Source organism: Trachymyrmex septentrionalis, unplaced genomic scaffold (assembly GCF_001594115.1).
Source record: "Trachymyrmex septentrionalis isolate Tsep2-gDNA-1 unplaced genomic scaffold, Tsep1.0 scaffold2, whole genome shotgun sequence".
Lineage (NCBI taxonomy): Eukaryota > Metazoa > Arthropoda > Insecta > Hymenoptera > Formicidae > Trachymyrmex > Trachymyrmex septentrionalis.
Genome location: NW_017305179.1, coordinates 802,523 through 820,473, shown reverse-complemented (window position 1 = coordinate 820,473; position 17,951 = coordinate 802,523). Strand labels below are relative to the sequence as shown.

The 17,951-nt window shown below is 34.1% G+C and overlaps 4 protein-coding genes across 8 annotated transcripts in view; 2 read left to right on the top strand and 2 right to left on the bottom strand.

The window, feature by feature from the left end:
* The first annotated feature begins 2,058 nt into the window (after positions 1-2,058).
* On the top strand, positions 2,059-3,558 carry LOC108747375 (mitochondrial import receptor subunit TOM40 homolog 1-like). Its single transcript, XM_018484799.1, has one exon. It carries the CDS (start codon positions 2,235-2,237, stop codon positions 3,207-3,209), a length of 975 nt encoding a protein of 324 aa, XP_018340301.1. The 5' UTR covers positions 2,059-2,234; the 3' UTR covers positions 3,210-3,558.
* A 144-nt stretch (positions 3,559-3,702) lies between these two features.
* On the bottom strand, positions 3,703-8,257 carry LOC108747335 (endoplasmic reticulum lectin 1). 2 transcript variants are annotated; one of them, XM_018484735.1, is made up of 7 exons: positions 7,990-8,127; positions 7,711-7,884; positions 6,273-6,794; positions 5,312-5,365; positions 4,633-4,797; positions 4,314-4,553; positions 3,703-3,992 (listed from the first exon to the last, which is right to left on the bottom strand). In XM_018484735.1, exons 1-7 carry the CDS (start codon positions 8,125-8,127, stop codon positions 3,744-3,746), a joined length of 1,542 nt encoding a protein of 513 aa, XP_018340237.1. In that variant the 3' UTR covers positions 3,703-3,743. The 2 variants fall into 2 exon arrangements, with proteins under 2 accessions (XP_018340237.1, XP_018340239.1); XM_018484737.1 differs by lacking the exon at positions 5,312-5,365 and having other exon boundaries at positions 7,990-8,257.
* Positions 8,258-8,833: 576 nt separating this feature from the next.
* Positions 8,834-14,283, top strand: LOC108747321 (protein CASC3). 2 transcript variants are annotated; one of them, XM_018484709.1, is made up of 9 exons: positions 8,834-9,094; positions 10,310-10,740; positions 10,817-10,946; positions 11,025-11,173; positions 11,264-11,679; positions 12,102-12,350; positions 12,486-12,518; positions 12,704-12,960; positions 13,065-14,283. In XM_018484709.1, exons 1-9 carry the CDS (start codon positions 8,996-8,998, stop codon positions 13,677-13,679), a joined length of 2,379 nt encoding a protein of 792 aa, XP_018340211.1. In that variant the 5' UTR covers positions 8,834-8,995; the 3' UTR covers positions 13,680-14,283. The 2 variants fall into 2 exon arrangements, with proteins under 2 accessions (XP_018340211.1, XP_018340212.1); XM_018484710.1 differs by lacking the exon at positions 12,486-12,518.
* Positions 14,284-14,335: 52 nt separating this feature from the next.
* Positions 14,336-17,951, bottom strand: part of LOC108747428 (orexin receptor type 1-like) — a 42,522-nt gene continuing 38,906 nt past the window's right edge. The window contains exon 6 of one of the 3 annotated variants that reach the window (XM_018484873.1): positions 14,336-16,642. In XM_018484873.1, coding sequence (XP_018340375.1) covers positions 16,410-16,642 — 233 coding nt within the window. In that variant the 3' untranslated portion in view covers positions 14,336-16,409. The remainder of the gene's footprint in view (positions 16,643-17,951) is intronic. The other 2 variants (XR_001939238.1, XR_001939239.1) reach the window with 2 other exon arrangements.

Below are 17,951 nucleotides of genomic sequence, written 5' to 3'. Positions count from 1 at the left end.
ATACACGTTACGCCTAGCTTACATAATGTATAAAATATTGGAGATGCGTATAAAAGCTACCTCGCGTAGAGACAAAGTTTTTTTCATGTTACTATCTATAGTGTAAAAATATAAAAATAATAAAAAATATAAAAGATAAAATTATTACAGAGGAAGAAAAATTTGTTTAAATCTATGTAGAAAAAAATCGATGTTTTAAAAAATCATTTCATAAAAACGGAAAAAAAATATCTTGAGAAAAGTTAACTATAATATTACACATATTAAAAAATATATAAAAATATATATTATGTTAGATATATTGTGATCATTAGAAAGTTAATAAGATTCGTTTCTATTTTCACAAAACTAATAAAAAATTACAAAAAACACATATTCAAAAAGATTAAAATATGTTTGATCAAACATTTCTAATCTAGCGCACTTTGTACTTATCGAAAAAGAAAACAGTATCTCCTTTGTATGCACTCTACTGCTCGGAGTAAACACGAACGATAATGATCTGTAAATGCCTAAAAGTCTTATGTATCTATCGCTTTGTTTTTCATCGTGAGAACAGAATTACTTTTTATTAATGACATATATATATATATAAAGTCTTGTAGGGACATAGAGATTTGCATGACTACATGTGCCAAAAAGATCTGGATCTTCAAATTCATCCAGAACATACATATCAGATTTTATTTGATTGTCATCTCTCGAAAGGCAATGGTAAACCATTGAGAGTATTTTAGCTATGAAAATTTGATATAGCCGATTTAGATCCAGCAAAGATTCTATTTAATTCTAGGAGACGAAAATTGAAATAACGAAATGTAAAAGAAGTGTTTATGAATGTGATAAAGCTTTGTTTATGTGATAATGCTTCTATTACTCTTCCATTATACATTCGACTTAAGCTCCGATTTTTATTTTCATCAGGGAAGTTATTATGGCAAAGATACTTTCGGTTTATCTTCCAAGAGATAACATCAAATAAAATTTGGTATGTGTATATCGGGCAATGATAGCATCAACACAGCGCAGTAATTGGTACGCAAAAATATATATATATATAATTATCAAATAAAATTTACATATTATAAAGATGTACAATGATTGTCGGTACAACCTTATTTATATTTGCAAAATTTGTATGGCAAATACAAATTTTGTAAATATAAATAAGGTTGATGTTCGTCAATCATTGCTTTATAATATGTAAATTTTATTTGATAAATATTGCGCACGCAGGTTGTATACAGAGACATACTCTATAATTTAACGCCAGTTCCGAATGGCAGTTTTTGAAAGATTTTCTTGGCAATAGATACTCTTGGTGGATTTACCATATCCCCGAAGAGAAGCTACAAGCGCATGAAAAATTCTTTGAATCTGTCTGGGATCTCTGGCATAGCAGTGCACTTGTTGCGTCGCACTCCATTTACCTTATTATAGTTTTTAAGTCTGAGAGCCTCCGATTAATATTTAAATTTTACATTTTCGATATGTGTTTTGAATGCTGGGTGAATTTGAATTCAGATCTTTGGCACACAGAGCAGTCACGTAAAGCTCTAAGCCATGATCACCATACTTATTTTTTTGTTTTTAATGTAATGTAAATAAAATATAAGATAATACGAAGGAACGAAGATTTACAAATCTGTCTGGCAAATCTATCTGGCGAAGTTGAAAAAAAATTATTTTGTATAAACGAAGAAAAAAATATCTCTAAGAAAAATTAACTATAAAATTACTGTAATTGTTAAAAACTTCGTTCGTTTAAAAACTTTCGTCCATTACAGTAAATTAATAGATTTCTATTTTTTTTAAACTAAAGAAAAAAATCACTAAAGAGGACATTTTAAAAATGTATTAAGATATATTAATCATGTAGATTGTACATGTACGTATATAATACATTTTCTTCATTTATTAAAATTCTAGAACTGTATTCTAAAATTTTTGAAGATTCTTATTTATGGGGAAACATTTTAATATTTTTAATCTATAGAATAGACACGTAACGCTGATTCTCAAAAAATGTATAATTCATATAATTTTGGTATCAAAAGAATCATTCATCATTGAAATACTTTAATCCCTAATCAATTTTTATTAATGAAATATCGACACAGAAGACCAAACACAGAATGAAGATCGATACGTATCGAATGCGCGCGTGTTAAAAAATTGGTAGATTAATGTTAAAATAAATTAGTTATTCATCGGAAAATGACGTCCTTGTCATAATGGGTATCGTCCAAGCGCTTATCAACAAACGCGAGCTTTTCATGACTCCAGTCTGCCAGAAAGAACCGCCATGCATTCCTTGTTTCGAGGAGGTGGACAGGAAGCCTGGTAACCCCAGCAGTTTCGAGGATCTTCATGCAAAAACCAAGGCGCTCTATCCGCAGAACTTCGAGGGCGCATATTTATTGTTAAAGAAAACTCTGAGCAAGCACTTCAACGTGACTTATAGGATTACTCTGAGTTCTGTGACACCGTATGGCCTCAAGGTCGGTGTGAATTATGTTGGTACCAAGCGGGTGGGATTTACGGAGAAGTACCCGGTGATCTCAGGTGAGATTACGCCTAGTGGTAACATGAGCGCCAGCTTCGTGCACACGCTCGGCTGCAGATATAGATTCAAGCTCGCTACACAGATCATTGACAAGAAATACAAGGCGTTCAGTTCCGGACTGGAGTACCGCTCGGACGACTGTACCTTGGCGCTAACCCTGGCGAATCCAAACCTCGTGAAGCTGCACGGCACCCTGGTGTTGCACTACTTGCAGGCAATTACGCCGAGAATCGCTCTTGGCACGGAAGTCGCGTGTTTACGTGGTTCTCTAATACCTGGCGGTCAGCAAACAGTGATGTGTGCCGCATTTCGGCACAGCACCGGTCCCACCACGTTGTCCGCCACGTTCGGCGAGGCCGGCATCCACATCTGTTACCATCGGAAAGCGAGCGAGCAGTTACAGCTCGGAGTTGAGATTGAGACAAACACACGGATACACGAGTCTATAGGAACAATCGTGTACCGTGTAGACATTCCATATGCGGACTTTATCTGTCGGGGATTTGTCAATTCGGAGACCAGCATGGGTGCCGTGTTCGAGAAGAGGCTGCACCCAATCCCTGGGGCCTCATTAATCATAAGCGGCTTCCTGAATCACAAGAAGCAGCAATTTCGCGTCGGCGTCGGCCTGAACATCGGCTAAAGACGTCCCTTAATTCCTGACCAGGAGTAAACAGAACAATACTATATACTGAAAATTTTGGACATTCAAAACGCTGTCTTCTTCGTAGAATCTTAGAAGCTTTTATTTCATCTATCCTGATATCGTCCGGATAGAAAAGAGATAAGCCGAAATAGAAAGTTTCATGTATACCTCTGATTTAGCTAAAAAAAAATTATTTTCCAAAAGTTTGTTTGGATATTGACATATTATAAGCTTTGCATGTACTGGAATACGATTTTGATATGCACTTTTACAAACGAGAGAATATTTACACGCGGAATCTATTAAATATTTATATTGTTAGATCGTTTTGGAATGCAAGTTTTTTTTATAATAATATCAAACACAATTATATGTAATATAGTTAATTAATTTCAATTTCACTCATTTGTTTTATAGAATGTAATTCTTTTTATACTCAATAAACAATGAACATTTTTTTAGAATTATGATATTTAAACAATAATGGCTTTGATGGTTTTTAACCGACATTAAGAAGACAAATCAATTATTTTAATCATCTCCGTTAGCTATTCGTTCGTCTAAATTGTCTTGTTCTGCGTGCAAGGCCATAGATTTCAATTTATCGAAATTCGCTTCGAACTTATCGTTCAGAAGTCCATTTTCGTCGGCATATTCTAAGATATCACAGATTAACGGTGATTCGACTCCCAGAACGTATTCACAAGTTTTTGGTTCCAATAAAAATAATGATACACTAGATGGACTTGCAGTATGGTTCTCCACACATTTTAGTTTTACCTAAAACAAACGTAAGGTAAGGAAAGTGAAATGAAATTATAGATATCTGTAGACGTTATAAGAAGCCATTTTTGATTTGGAAGAAGATTGACGCAAATCAAAACTCAAGAATTTCAGCATTTTAAAGTATTTTAAATATTGCGACAGACATTCTAATTTGGAAAATGTTTTATCAATTATTAAGAAAATATTCAATTTGTTTTATTACAATCAATAAAAACATAAAAATTTCTCTTACAATTATCATAAAATGAAATTGAAAGGTAATTTTTATCTTTTTCCAAATCAACAATATTTTTTAAATTTCATAGCAACGCATACTTCGGTTTGTCTAGAAGTTCCAGTCTTATCACAGCTACTTCCATCGCTGTAAAAATGTGAGAGGTGTTTCCTTAATTCTAATGGTTTGGGTTTCTTTTGTGGATGCGCGGCGATCCATTCCAAATGTTTCTGTTTATCAAATCTACCAAGATTGACAATCGTCTTTGTACCATCTCGTTCTATGTGGTATTGAACGACAGAACGCCCGTAACAAAACTCGTACTTCCACCAACCGTTGCCCTAAGAATAAAGAAAACACATCATTAAAAAAATATATTGTTCAACGAGAACAAAATGAGTGATAGCTAAAGATACATACTCCGTGCAGACAATTCTTTCCACTGAGGAAATTCTGGACAGGACTAACTTCGGCAGGACTAATATTCTGATCAGTTTGCATTGCACTGATGGATTCATCGATATTATCATGTTTATCTGGGACATCCAGTGGATGTATCTCAACCCTCACTCTTGGTTCGCCATCCTGTAATCAATTCATTATAATAAATTCTACGCGATGAAACTATATAATTGATAAAAAAGATTTGTTTACTTGATTATGAAAAGAATTATCATCGTGCATAAATACAATTAATGTGCAAATTGTACATGATGAACTGTAAATGTAGCATGATATAATAGATTATTTCAAGTGCATATAAAGTAATTACATATTATTATTATTATGTGTTTCTCATTCACTGCTGTTATTATTAATACAACGTAGAAATGATAATGGCAACACAATTGCACAATATTATTTAAAGTATACTAGCAATATGTGTAAGAATAGGAAATTATATGTTATGTAATAATACTAAATATAATTTTATAAATGCCAAAAAGGGGGAATTAAATATTGGTGAAGTAATAATGGACAACGTATCGGAATATGTAGATTAAGAAGGGACAGAATGAAAATAACATTTGCACAAACTAATACTATATAATGATCAACAAGCGTTAATCCTGTTCCCATATATGCAAAATATTCTGACCTGGCCCTCCTTATCTACATGGAGGATTGCATACACTTTCTGCGGCTTGTCATCCTGTGCAACAAATTAAGACAGTAAATAAATGGTAAACTGAAACGAAAAGAAAGAAATCAAATGCCTAGTATTGAAAACTAAAGTTTCACAGAATATTATTAAAGTACTATTATTTATCAAAATTATACAAGCTTTAGTTAAATCTAAGTGTATTAATAGTTTAAAGAATAAAAGCAGTATTCTCTATAGTATTGTGAAATTTTCAGATCTAAAATCATTAACAAATTTTAGTACGTGACGCAAGCTTCTCTGTTATTAAGAGGATCTCAAAGTCGTCTATTTTATTGACTTAACAAGACTTACATCATACAATTTATGTATCATTGACACATTATTATACACTACTGCATCAATATCGCGCGCATTCATACGTACAAATTTTCTAAGTAACTAATCTTTCATATTAGATATCTAAACCTAATAATTCTAAAAAAACTCAACATTATTCATATAATCCTTAACACAAACCAAAACTGTTTTAGACATACAAAGAATAAAACTTGTAGAAAGCAAATACTGTTATAAGTCTGCACCATTGTATGTGTGAGTCAAGCTGATAACAAAATTATAATTTTGCAACTTTTTTTGACATAAAGTTGACTATATTACTGTTTATACTTTAATTGTGGAAAAGAATTTTTAAATATGTAAAGGCAGTTAAAATATAAAAAAATATAGAAAATAATCGCTTTTAAAGTCAATAAAACACACGACTTTAGAATCCCTTTAACATACCGTTATTTTGCAAAATACTTGGCTCAATTAATAAAAAACAGAACAGATATAGCTACTAATATATACGCGTAAACAAGGTATAAATATGTGTCAAATAATATTTCAAGGAAAGTAGAAAGTAAAGAAGAAGCTTAATAAAAGAGTGCAAATATCAAACTCTTTGCAGATTTACCCTCGCTTGCTGTCGGATTTTTAGACTTTCTAGCTCCATCATCATAAGCGACTTTGGTTTCTTCAGTGCATTATCCACAGGCTGACACGTAATTTGATTCTCCCCAGTGTCTTGTGGTTTGTAATCGGGATGATTGCACAATACTGGCGATAGAACAATCGCTTCATATTCGCAGGACATGGTTTCCTTCAGCGAATACACATCGTGTTTACCATGTTTATAACAGACGTACAATATCTTGACAGTTCTCGGTTTGTTATTCAAATCACACATTGTACCGTCAGTCATCTCGATTTCGACGTACGGCATGTTAATCCCGTCGATCTTCTTGATGGGTATATATAACTTCCTGTTTGGATTCTTCGCCTGTTCATCATAATAGGCCGAGAGTTTCGCCCTTTGCGCTTTGTCCAGCGTGCCAAGGTAATATTCCTGCATCTTAATCTTTTTTCCTTCTCTGTCTTCATGATACTGGCGTACGTATCTACCGTGGCACAATTCGTAAGTCCAGTATGACTCTAGCTATGTGTCAAAATTAAATTCAGGTAAGAAATTAGCAACGAGCGATGTTTATTAAAAATCTACACAGTAAACTGTATCTTAGGAACGTCCTTGAAACGTCCTTAAGGCATGATTAGACTAGAGATTGAAATTTAACCAATCAGAAAAGATAAAATCAATCTCAAATTTAATAAACTTTGCTTTGATTGGTTAAAATCCAATCCGATCTCAATCTCAATCTCCAATCTGATCACGTCTTTAGAACTTACAGATGTCTTTTGATCTATACTGTATGAACCTAGTCAGTCGAGTTTGAAAACAAATTGCATCAAATGCTTGCTGTAAATTTTGTTGATAAAAAAGTACCAAATTAATGCAAATTCTATTATATTTAATGACATCAAAATAGTGGCATGTATATAATAAAATCCACCACAAATTGTGACAGCAAAATAGAACAAAGTTTGCCGACAATCTAATAGCAAATTAACAGCAAAAATCAATTAAAATTTTGATTGGTTTTTGTCGGCAATTTGTCTCTTATTATGTCAAGTAAGTTTTTTTTATCAGCGCAACACAAGTTTAATGCAATTGATATCAATTTGCTGAATATTTTAATAGAATTTACCAGTAATTAGTAGACAAATTGCTAATATTTTGCTGACTACAGCCAATATTACATTTGTCATACAACAAATCTTTCAAATTTAATTAATGAATTATAGAATAGAGATTCTAAATCCTAAAACTCTCTGTATGTTCTCTAAATTCTTTAAAGTATGATTTACTCTAAAGAATTTAGAGTCAATTAAAACGTCTAAAAAAATTGTTATGTGACAAATATAATAATGTTAAGTTGATGGGAATGTATTACAAAAAGAACTTAGTATCAAGAAAAATGAAAATAATAGATGATATAAACGCCTATGTCGTGTACCCTATAAGAGCAACTATTTTGAGCAAATATCGGTTGGAGTAGCTGTATTGGATTTGGCCCATCATACGTCTCGCTGTATTCATGCTCCTGCTCGGTCGCGTCCGGGATGACGCATTTGTACCGCTCGTTGTTGGCGGTGGTTATGAAATACGGCTCCGCGTTCGCGTGAGATTCCTGAAAAGGAGAAAAGATCCGGAGCACACGTCGGACAAATGACGGTATCGTCGCTCGAGAGTTCACGGGGATCGGTTAGATAAGATCTGCGCCGGGTGTACTCACCAGTAAATCTGCGTCACTCTTTCCGGGCCAGTTGATCTTGAATATGACCGTGTCGTCAAAGTGCCGAAAATCGTGTCCGTGAACGAGGGTGATCAACACACACAACACATTGTAGACATCCCAATAGTTTCCCCACATCTTTCTCGGCTATTCTATCATGTCATATCATGTTTTGATCGCCAATCGCCGCGTATACGCCATACGGTAATGTGCGTCAAACATGTATATAATTGACAGCTGCGCAGCTTGTACTTCGTGTCCGCTCGCGATTGCGCGACGATTGATGGACGGTGAGGAGGGAGACGAACAAACTAGGGTGCGTCTTTATTCGGAGAAGAAAAAACAAAAAGGAAGCGGCGCAATTGCACATCCACTCACATCGATCGGTACCTAGTAATTTTCCAGTGTACTACCAATGGGTGCATTTAGTACTACAATCACTCACTGAGCGCTCAGTAAACTCTTGTACCTGTTTGGTCTATATTTCTAGTTCTAACGGAATATGCCAATCAGCTGCAAGAGCACTAACACCCATATTCATAGTCCTTTCTTATTTTGATTTAATTAGTTCCTAAATTTTTCTTTGAAGTTATTCCACAAACTTCAAAGACTTTTCACACTTTCAAATTGTAGATCTAAAATTTTGATTGGATGATCTAAAAAATATACCAATAACAGCGAGCACTCACTCAACTCTTGAGTCAGCTGAACGCAGCCAATGAACGTCGAGCATCAACATGAAAAGGCACCTTTAGTTAACGAACTTCCGGAAAAGTTCGCGTTTTTGTCGCCAGGTGTTTTCGCTGATTCAGAGTCAACACTCGTCACTCTTGTCGAGCTTTGACAATACACGGACGTTCGGTTTCATGACGAGAGGTCTGCTCGACGCATCGCGGGATATTTCGCGGAGATTCGGAGTAATTTTTTTTCCCCTTGTTTCTCATCCGTTCTCAGGGCCGACACGAGGAAACGAAACACGTAATATCTCTCAGTGCTGAACGAAGCAATGTCGGATACACGGCGACGTCGTAAATCCAATCAGTCATGCGGTTCCGACGATCTCTCGGATTCGTACGAGGAGCTAAACGCTACAAAAGAAACTCAAGTAAGTGGAACTCGATTATCGCCGAGAGGATAAGTCCCTGAGAGACGAATGTCGATCTGCATGAGAATCCACCCCGTTTGCTCGGATTAGCGCTGCGTTTCCGCGCGCGCTTCGCGATTTCCCCCCCCAAACCTCAGGCGAACTTTCTCGTATAAAAGATCGCAGACGAGAATCTCTCCATCTGAAAACATGCAGCGATTATTCGGCGCTTATTAATTTTATCTTCAATCAGCGTCACGAAAGTCTGCTTTATGGCTTAATCGTGGAGGTCGTGGACCAGTACTGATAGAGGTTCTCTAGATATCATCTTTTTCTTATGAATACATTATTTGTAATTTGGATGTTTTTTTCTGATATTTCTATAATTTTTTATCGTTTTATCAATTGCTTCATCGACTTTCTTGCTTTTAGCTAAGGATACTTTAGCTAAAAGAAAAGAAAAGGGGAGAGAGAGAGAGAGAGAGAGAGAGAGAGAGTGAGTGGGAGAGAGAGAGAGAGAGAGAAGGGGGGGAGAAAGGAAAGAAATTATTGGCTTTTGATTTGCTTGGATGTATCAATTCATTCAGAATGAGTTGTATTCAATTTATATTATTCTGTTAAAGTTAAAACTCTTATTTGTTAAATGATCTCTAGGCTTTATTTCATTATTAAAAATTAATTAGCAAGATATGTATTATTGGATATTAGAATTAGTGAAAAAATGTTACAGTTAATCAAATCTTTCGTTTGCAGAAAGTTAACTGTTAATCTACAAAAGAATTATTGCAAGATTAATTGCTTAAGGTCAGATATATATTTTTATATATACTGTATAGTTTTATTTAAAAAAATATGACGAATAGATGAAGGTGAGAAAGAGATAAGGAGAGAAAAATCAATTATCTCCACTTTAGTTAATTTATGTAATTTAACAATATTACATACAAAAGCATTGTTTTCTGCTTTTTCTTTTATCATAATATTGACTAAATAAAGATTACACAGATAGCTAATCAGTGGAATCAATCAATAGGTTGATGAAGATAAGGACTAATCGTAGAAAAATAAAAAAATATTTATGTATATATAATTGACATATATTAAAAATACACAATTGATAAATAATTGACACAAATAAATTTTGATTGACATTCTATTGATATATATTTAGCTTTCAAAAATAATTTGAAACTAGTTTTAATATATTATATTGACCAATCTGCTTTTTTTCTATAGAGTAGTGAACAAACTGATGGACATCAAGATTCAGAATGTGACATTTATGAAAGCGACTCAGATGCCGAATCACAAGAAGGCGGGGAACAACGTGAAAGTGGAGATGGACAAGAAGAGGAAAAACCACAGAAGAAGTTGGATGATGATGAGGACAGACGTAACCCACAGTATATACCGAAACGAGGAACGTTTTATGAGCATGATGATCGTACAACTGATGAAGTAACTGAGAATAACACAGAACAGCAGACGAATGCAAAAGAAACCAAGGAAAAGAAGGTATGGAAAGATAAGGAAGACAGATGGGACCACGACCGATACAATGACGAAGAGCAAGCTCCAAAAAGACCTGAGGAATTGATAGCAACGTATGGTTATGATATTAGAAATGAAGAAGGGCCACCTAGAGCTAGAAGGAGAAGAAGATATGGGTGAGTTTATCGCGGAGTTTTGTTTTCTTTAAATCCTAATTTTTTTTATCATGTTATATATGACATATTTTCTCAGTCGTGGACCTAACAAGTATACAAGGAATTGGGAGGATGAAGACGCTTATGGAAAGACTACAACTGGTAGAGGAAATAACAGACGCTTCCATAAAAATAACGAAGATTTTCCCGCTCTTGGTAATAGTAAGGTAAATGCTGCGAAATATACGATGTTGTTTATCACGATTAATTATTACAAGTTTTATCAATTTTTCTTTGTGATATAGAATACTCCAAACAAAGTAGAGGAACCTGTAATTTCGTCAGCTTGGTATAGCAGCAAGAATAAAACACAGAATAAAACCCAAAACTTCCCGCCGCTTCAATCCCAGGATAATGCAAAAACTAAGCCTGCTATTGCTTCCAATACATCCATGTATGTGTAACAGTTTTCTTGTATTATATTTGTAAACAAGTTTTTTTATTAGTAACAAGATGGTATATTTTGATAAAAATGTTATTACAGAAGTGAAAATAAGGCGTCAGATGAATCCACTAATACATCTTGGAAAAAAGATGGTAGACACATTACTCAAAATCAAAATACAAATGGAAACACTGGTTCTGGTGGTGACGCAGAAAAGTTGACTAATACCAAGCCATTATCAAGGGAAAATAACAAGAGGAACACCCAAGAGTCTGTAAGCTTGGTCGCAAGTAGGACGCGTGGAAGAGGTTTCAAGTCCAATGCTAATAACAACATGGTCACTAACAGAATAGTTGAGAATAAAGCGAAAGGCCGCGGCCCGGGCCCGGTTACAATAGAGAATCGAAGGAATAATACCACACAGCATAATGAAGAGCACCAGCTTGCTCATGATATGAAACAACAACTTAATATTAATGATGGTAGTCAGTATCATCAATCTGCACGACACAACAGTGAGTTTTTGTCAAGTACAATGATATTTAAAGAATAAGAAATTTTATAGATATATTCATAATAGGTAAATCTGATGATAAAAAAGGCCATTACACATAAAAAGGTTTTATGTAAATTAAGCAATCACAATTTTAGAATGCTCGATTGATCGATACGCTTTCTTATGGTTTACGAATTAAATTGTTTACATATACTGGCCTTAAGATTTGTAAAGAATAATTAAAAAATCTAATTTGAAAATTTGACAATTAAATTGATGTAAAAATTGATTTTGACATTCTGAGAAACATCTTTAGGGATATAAATGTAAAAAAAGAAATTGTTTCTTCTAAACAATATCTTCTTATTAATACTTTTAACTTAAATTTTTATTACATAGCTGAGATGTCTAATTTTTATTATTTTCTTCTAATTTATATAGAAGGTTTTTTCACATCCGCCAATCAACACAGATCAAACACGGTACCCCCTAGAATGCAACAACAACAGCAATCACATCAACAACAAACGCATACGCCACAACAAACATTACAGCAACAACAGCAGGATAATTCTGGAAATAGACCTAAACGATATTCCAGTCTTCGTCAACGACCTACTATTACGGAAACTTCCGCACAACAGAATTATCCATCTCAACATGCCCAACATGGATATTTTCCACCTCAAGGTAATGACGCATATTGATACTTTATCTTACTTTAACGCATGTTCCTAATCCATTTCTTATGATATATGCTTTTACATGGCCTAATACAAGCATGTACTTAAAATTAATGTGTCGCTTGTGCATACGCGTACCTAGCTGGAAATTCAAGAGCCGTTCTAGAATCTCAAGGTAAGAAAAAATTATATACGTACACACATATATATACATATATATTTATAAAATAAAAAATAAATATATAAAAGTTATCTCTATCTAAATATATTATTTCTATTTAAATATATTAAAAATAATATATTATTTTCAATTATTTGACGAAATATTGCAAACTAATTTATCATGCGTGAACGTTGCAGGTTATCCCCAAAGTCATTTTGAGCAGTCTTCTCCGGTTGCTCCAGCCACAGCATCTATGGCAGGGCAACCTGTTATTTCTCTGCCGCCTGGTGGACAAGCTGCTAGTTACGCGCCACCACCATTCTTAGTACCACCACCACAATTCATACCACCTCAAACAGCACCACCTAGTATAATTAATTACGTTCCCGGTCCAAATGGCCCGACATTTCCACCAAACTTTCAAGGCTATCAGGGATATAATCCTTCAGTACAGGTGAGAAAAATAAATATGTGTAAATACCAAAAGGAAAAAGAGAATCGTAAAAAAGATAGATGCAATATGAACATTTTATGATTTTGTATACTTTAATATTGCAGCCTCAGGGTCCACCGCCGCCCCAAGAATTGTTCCAACCGCAAGGATGTACTTACTACAGTCCTGCGCAACAACAGCAGCAACAGCAGCAAGTAGCTCCTTTGCGGCGACCGAAAGCAGCGATACCTATTCTTCCACCACCTGATAATCAGCAGAGCGGTCGAGGAAGAGGTAGAAGCACTCAGTATCAGAACAATCAATCTAGCAGTAATACGCAACAACAGACTGAACAAGAAGCCAAGAGTGGTAATATGGTGGAAAGTGACGAGAAACCTGTGCCGGGACAATTCGACAGTGCGCAAACCGAGCAGCCGAGCACATTGAATCAGGAATCCCAGAAGGATCAAGATACGGAAACGATCAGAACAGTGAACAATATGGACGAGGAGGTAGAGATGATTACCAATGCTGACTCTCATATAACTATTGACGCGTCACCCGTTAAAAAAGATAACTTGGACGATAGCGTCAGTGTTAAGGAACTATTAGAAGCGACTTCTAATGAAAAAAATGCGGTTTCGCACAGTCCAACGACATTGGCTAGCGTCGAGACAGAATTAGGTAACATTGAATCCGCAATTCCCGAAAGTACCATTGTTGAGAAAGCTGCAGCCTAAAAAGTGTGATTATTATTGCGCTTCGTATTCACACGTCTCTCTCGCGATTTACTGCAAGTTGAAGTGTCACTTCGTGGATTATATACGACACGCGTGGGCGAAAGTCTTATAGTTCAATTCGCATATCCATAATTGTATATTTATTCTGTAATGCAATTGCGCATGCAATCTTCACTATAGAATCAGGGACGCAGAATAATTATTAATTCAGCCAATTTATATTCGAGGAAGTGTGTTAGTGAATTCATTATATTTTAACAGATTGAGAAACGTTAAAATTATGGTCTCGAATGCAGTTATTGCAGTAAACTAACTATCTGACGTGTACGTCGCGATTCATAGCTTTAAAGCCGCTGATCCGTCACTAGTCATTTATACATTAATTTAAAAGCGAAAGATTATATGTGATTGATTTTACGATATTTATGTCTTATATGCTTTATATTTGTGTATCAAAATTAATTAGAGCCTTACTCGTGTATGAATTTCATTGAAAATGAGCTTATGAAATACCATATGAGATAAGAGACCAAGATGATACATACAATGCATGTAAATTAAATTAAAATTGCGAAATAAAGTAAAAAAAGATTCATTTCCGTAAAAGAAAAAAAAATTAAGATTCGTTATTTTCCGATATTTGTTATCAGAAAATGTTTTCTTATTTTATCGAAATGGATTTTTTCATACAACAATAATAACATGATTGCAGTGACGGATTCGAAGCTTTGAAAGCTTTACTGATTATTATTTAGGGGTAAAGAAATTTTTCAAAGAATCGATACACGAATTAAACTAAATGCTATTAAATATAAGTTTAAAGCATGTAAAAAGCATATTAACTTATAGGAACTATAATCCGTATTTGTAATAATATCTAAAATAGTAGCCTCGTGCTAACGTTATTGCCTGAATTATGAAATAACGATGAAATAACTTTTCATATACGAAGTGTACCTATAACTGGTTATTATTTAGCGAGGAATGTTAATCGTGTATTGATATAATATACTCGGCAGCTCTGCGTGGGCCATGACTGCGACACGATATAACTGACATGTTATAATCCTATATACATATACTTTTTCAATGTTATGACTACCTACAGAGAAATGTTTGTAGTTATAATATTAACAAAATACAATTTGAGTAAAATAAGTGTGCATCTTTGTACATGTATAAAAACAATTTTCTTTTTTTTATATGCAATTTGAATAATATTTAACATTTCTGTTCTCTCCGTCTGCCTTCTTAACGCATTTCTGCACTCTTCTTTCGATTCCTAGCCTCGTTTGAAAAAAAAAGAGTGAGATAAACTAACTAGTTTATTTTACAAGACAGAAAATGTAAGAAAGTAACAGAAGTGAACAGATTTTAATGTCTATTTAGTTTTTTCTTTCATTATTATTATAATGAATCCTTTTTTATTATATTTTATTTACATGCTTTAAGTTTCACTGGCCGTTTTTGCACGTTCTATAGAAATACAAATCGACCGTTGTCATAAAGATAATACAGAGTATTTTTTTTTCTTTCGCAATATCAATATTTGTGCATCTAAGGTCTAACTTGAATATACTAGAGTATTTAATTAATGAAGTAAGACAATTATTTTTGCAAATATATTACAAAAAAACAGCGAGAGAGCGATTGAGACAAAACGATCAATTAATTTTGTTTCTAACTCGCCATGATTAATTACATTTAAGAGTATAACTACACGAAGTTATACAAAGCCTTAAAAAACTACAAAATTCTTTGAGAAAAAAATGGGAACTTTCGGCAGGAAATTTATATATGATGAACGGCACTTCTACGCAATAAAAATGTAAATGTAAGTGGAAACGAAGCGAGCATAAACACATTCGCTGTAGCATATTGTACAGTTTATAAAAACTTATATATAATACCACTAGTAATAACTTTATATAATATAACTTTAAGCTTTAAACGTTAGGATTACATACACTTTATTAAACTTTGTAGATATATATTTTGATTGAAATGTATTATAGGAAAAAAAAATAAATATTGCAAGTGACACGAAAAAAACGAGGTATAACTGCTTTAAGTGCCGGAATAGATATATAACGCTTTATATTTACACTCTTACGTTTACTTTTTTGGAATTTTATCGTGCGTCTCTTTAGGTCTCCACTCAGTTATCGATCTGTGATGTACATTGTTATCTACATCTATATCTACAGTATAATAAAGTAAAATGTTTAAAGCAGCAAATCTTAACGATATCGTGCGGACATGTACATTATATAATTGCCTATTACATTAATTGAATACTATACAACTCAGTTCATCTCGATTCAGCAGAACTTTGAAAAAGTTCATTGCGAACGAGGTTTACTTATATAACAATTTATATAGGAACTATTCGATTACATTTATGGATGTACTGAGCTATTGACTTTAGAGAGATTATACCTTATTCGCTGTACACAAAGCGCAACTCGCCAAATATTTTTTTAATTACAATTTTCTTCGATAATAAATATGAACTTCTTCTTCTGAAAATGATCATTTGTCGCAATTTTTCTCAATTTTCACCTACTTTTGCTCGTTTTGTCTTAATCTCTTAAGAACCAATTTCTTTCAATCGTTAATTATTGAAAATCTGTAGATGTCTTGGTATCGTTAAGAGAAATTGGATTCCACTGGTTGAAGAAATTGTGTAGAAGAATATTTGGCGCAGATTTAAGATACGAGAAACGAGACTCATTCCTGTTTCTCGTTGTTTTGCGCTATGTTGATTATGGTACTGAGAGGTATGACCTCGGTGCTTTGCCGAACATTATTGTTGTTGGACATGGTATGAATCGACCTCGTGTAATTCCGAGATCTCTGTTTGAGCGGATCCGAGATACCCGTGACATATCCGCTTTTATGGGCGCAGGTCCCATCGTTGTGGGAACATCGGAAGGTACGCCTGAACTCCTTGCGAAACTTTCCTGCAAAAAAAAAAACGTACACGTATCGTGTAATCATCATTTGAGTTTCAGATCGAGATATCTACGTTTGTATAACGTAAAAGAAAAGTGCGACATTAGACGAAAAATATAAAAATTATGCGAAGCGTTAAATTGTGATCTTTTGCTTTAAAAGAAAATATAATAAGATTTGTGATCTTTGACTTTGTACAATATATTAATTTTAAATGCTGCGGAATTTTCTTAGCATAGAGGACATTGCAGTCAATAGATAAGCGTGAGAAAAGTGAAATGTAAAAGGCTTATGCGGTCAAAATTTGACACTGTACATTCCAATAACTATAATATCTACAGTCTTATGCCGTTCAGGATTTTAATTTTACATAAAGGAGTGAATTATTAAATATTATGTTACGAAAAGATTGAATGGAAGGGAATAAAATATAACTGAGAATTTTTAAGGCAATTGCTAACTTCGAAGATTAGACATACTTAATTTAATTTTACTTAGTATATCATTTTTAGCAGCGTTTCACTTGACGCTCTTTAAATCATTTTATTCTTATTGCTTATCAAATGTTAAACAAGGACAAATGATGCTCGCGAGCATTGTAAGCGTCAAATGGAACGCATCCTTATTGAAAAGAAATTATATAGCGCTTGTTTATTTAAAATAATAATTTTTCGATATTTCAAATTTCGTTCCTGAACTAATCGACTGCTGCGATTGGTCCACCGTTGCGTTGCAATCGTTCCGACAAATCTGATCATTGCGATTGGCTCGCGCATCGATTGTAATATCGAAAGTATGATATTGCGATTCTCGAAGTTGGTTTGCGCGGTCAAAAGTCCTGGAAGTCTGCAACTTGTAACGTATCGTGATGGCGCGTTTGAATCTCTCGGCGTCTTTCCATTTCTCGTTGATTTTCATCGTTTGAAGTTGAATCTTGTGCGCCAGGAACTGTCGAAGATGTCGCGCACGAAATTTGCTGTAAGGTAAGCGTCGTGTGTCATTGCTAACACAAGCATCGTGATTTTGTTATCGGCGACAATTTTCTTATTCAAGTACTTGACGGGATGACAGACGGGAGGTGAGCTCCGTTTTTGTCTGTTTTCTCTCCAAAATGAATCGAAGTACATTGAAAGGATAAATATAAGGATAATGTGATGTACGACTGCTTTCAGCATTTTTTTTTGCCTGTCATTAGGACTGTTCTTTTGGACTGAATTTTTGCACCAGTTCATTTTCTTTCCTCTTCTTTCCTCCTGAATAGAAAAGGAAGAAAGATGAACTGGTGCAAAAGTTCAGCCAAAAAGAATAGGCTTATTA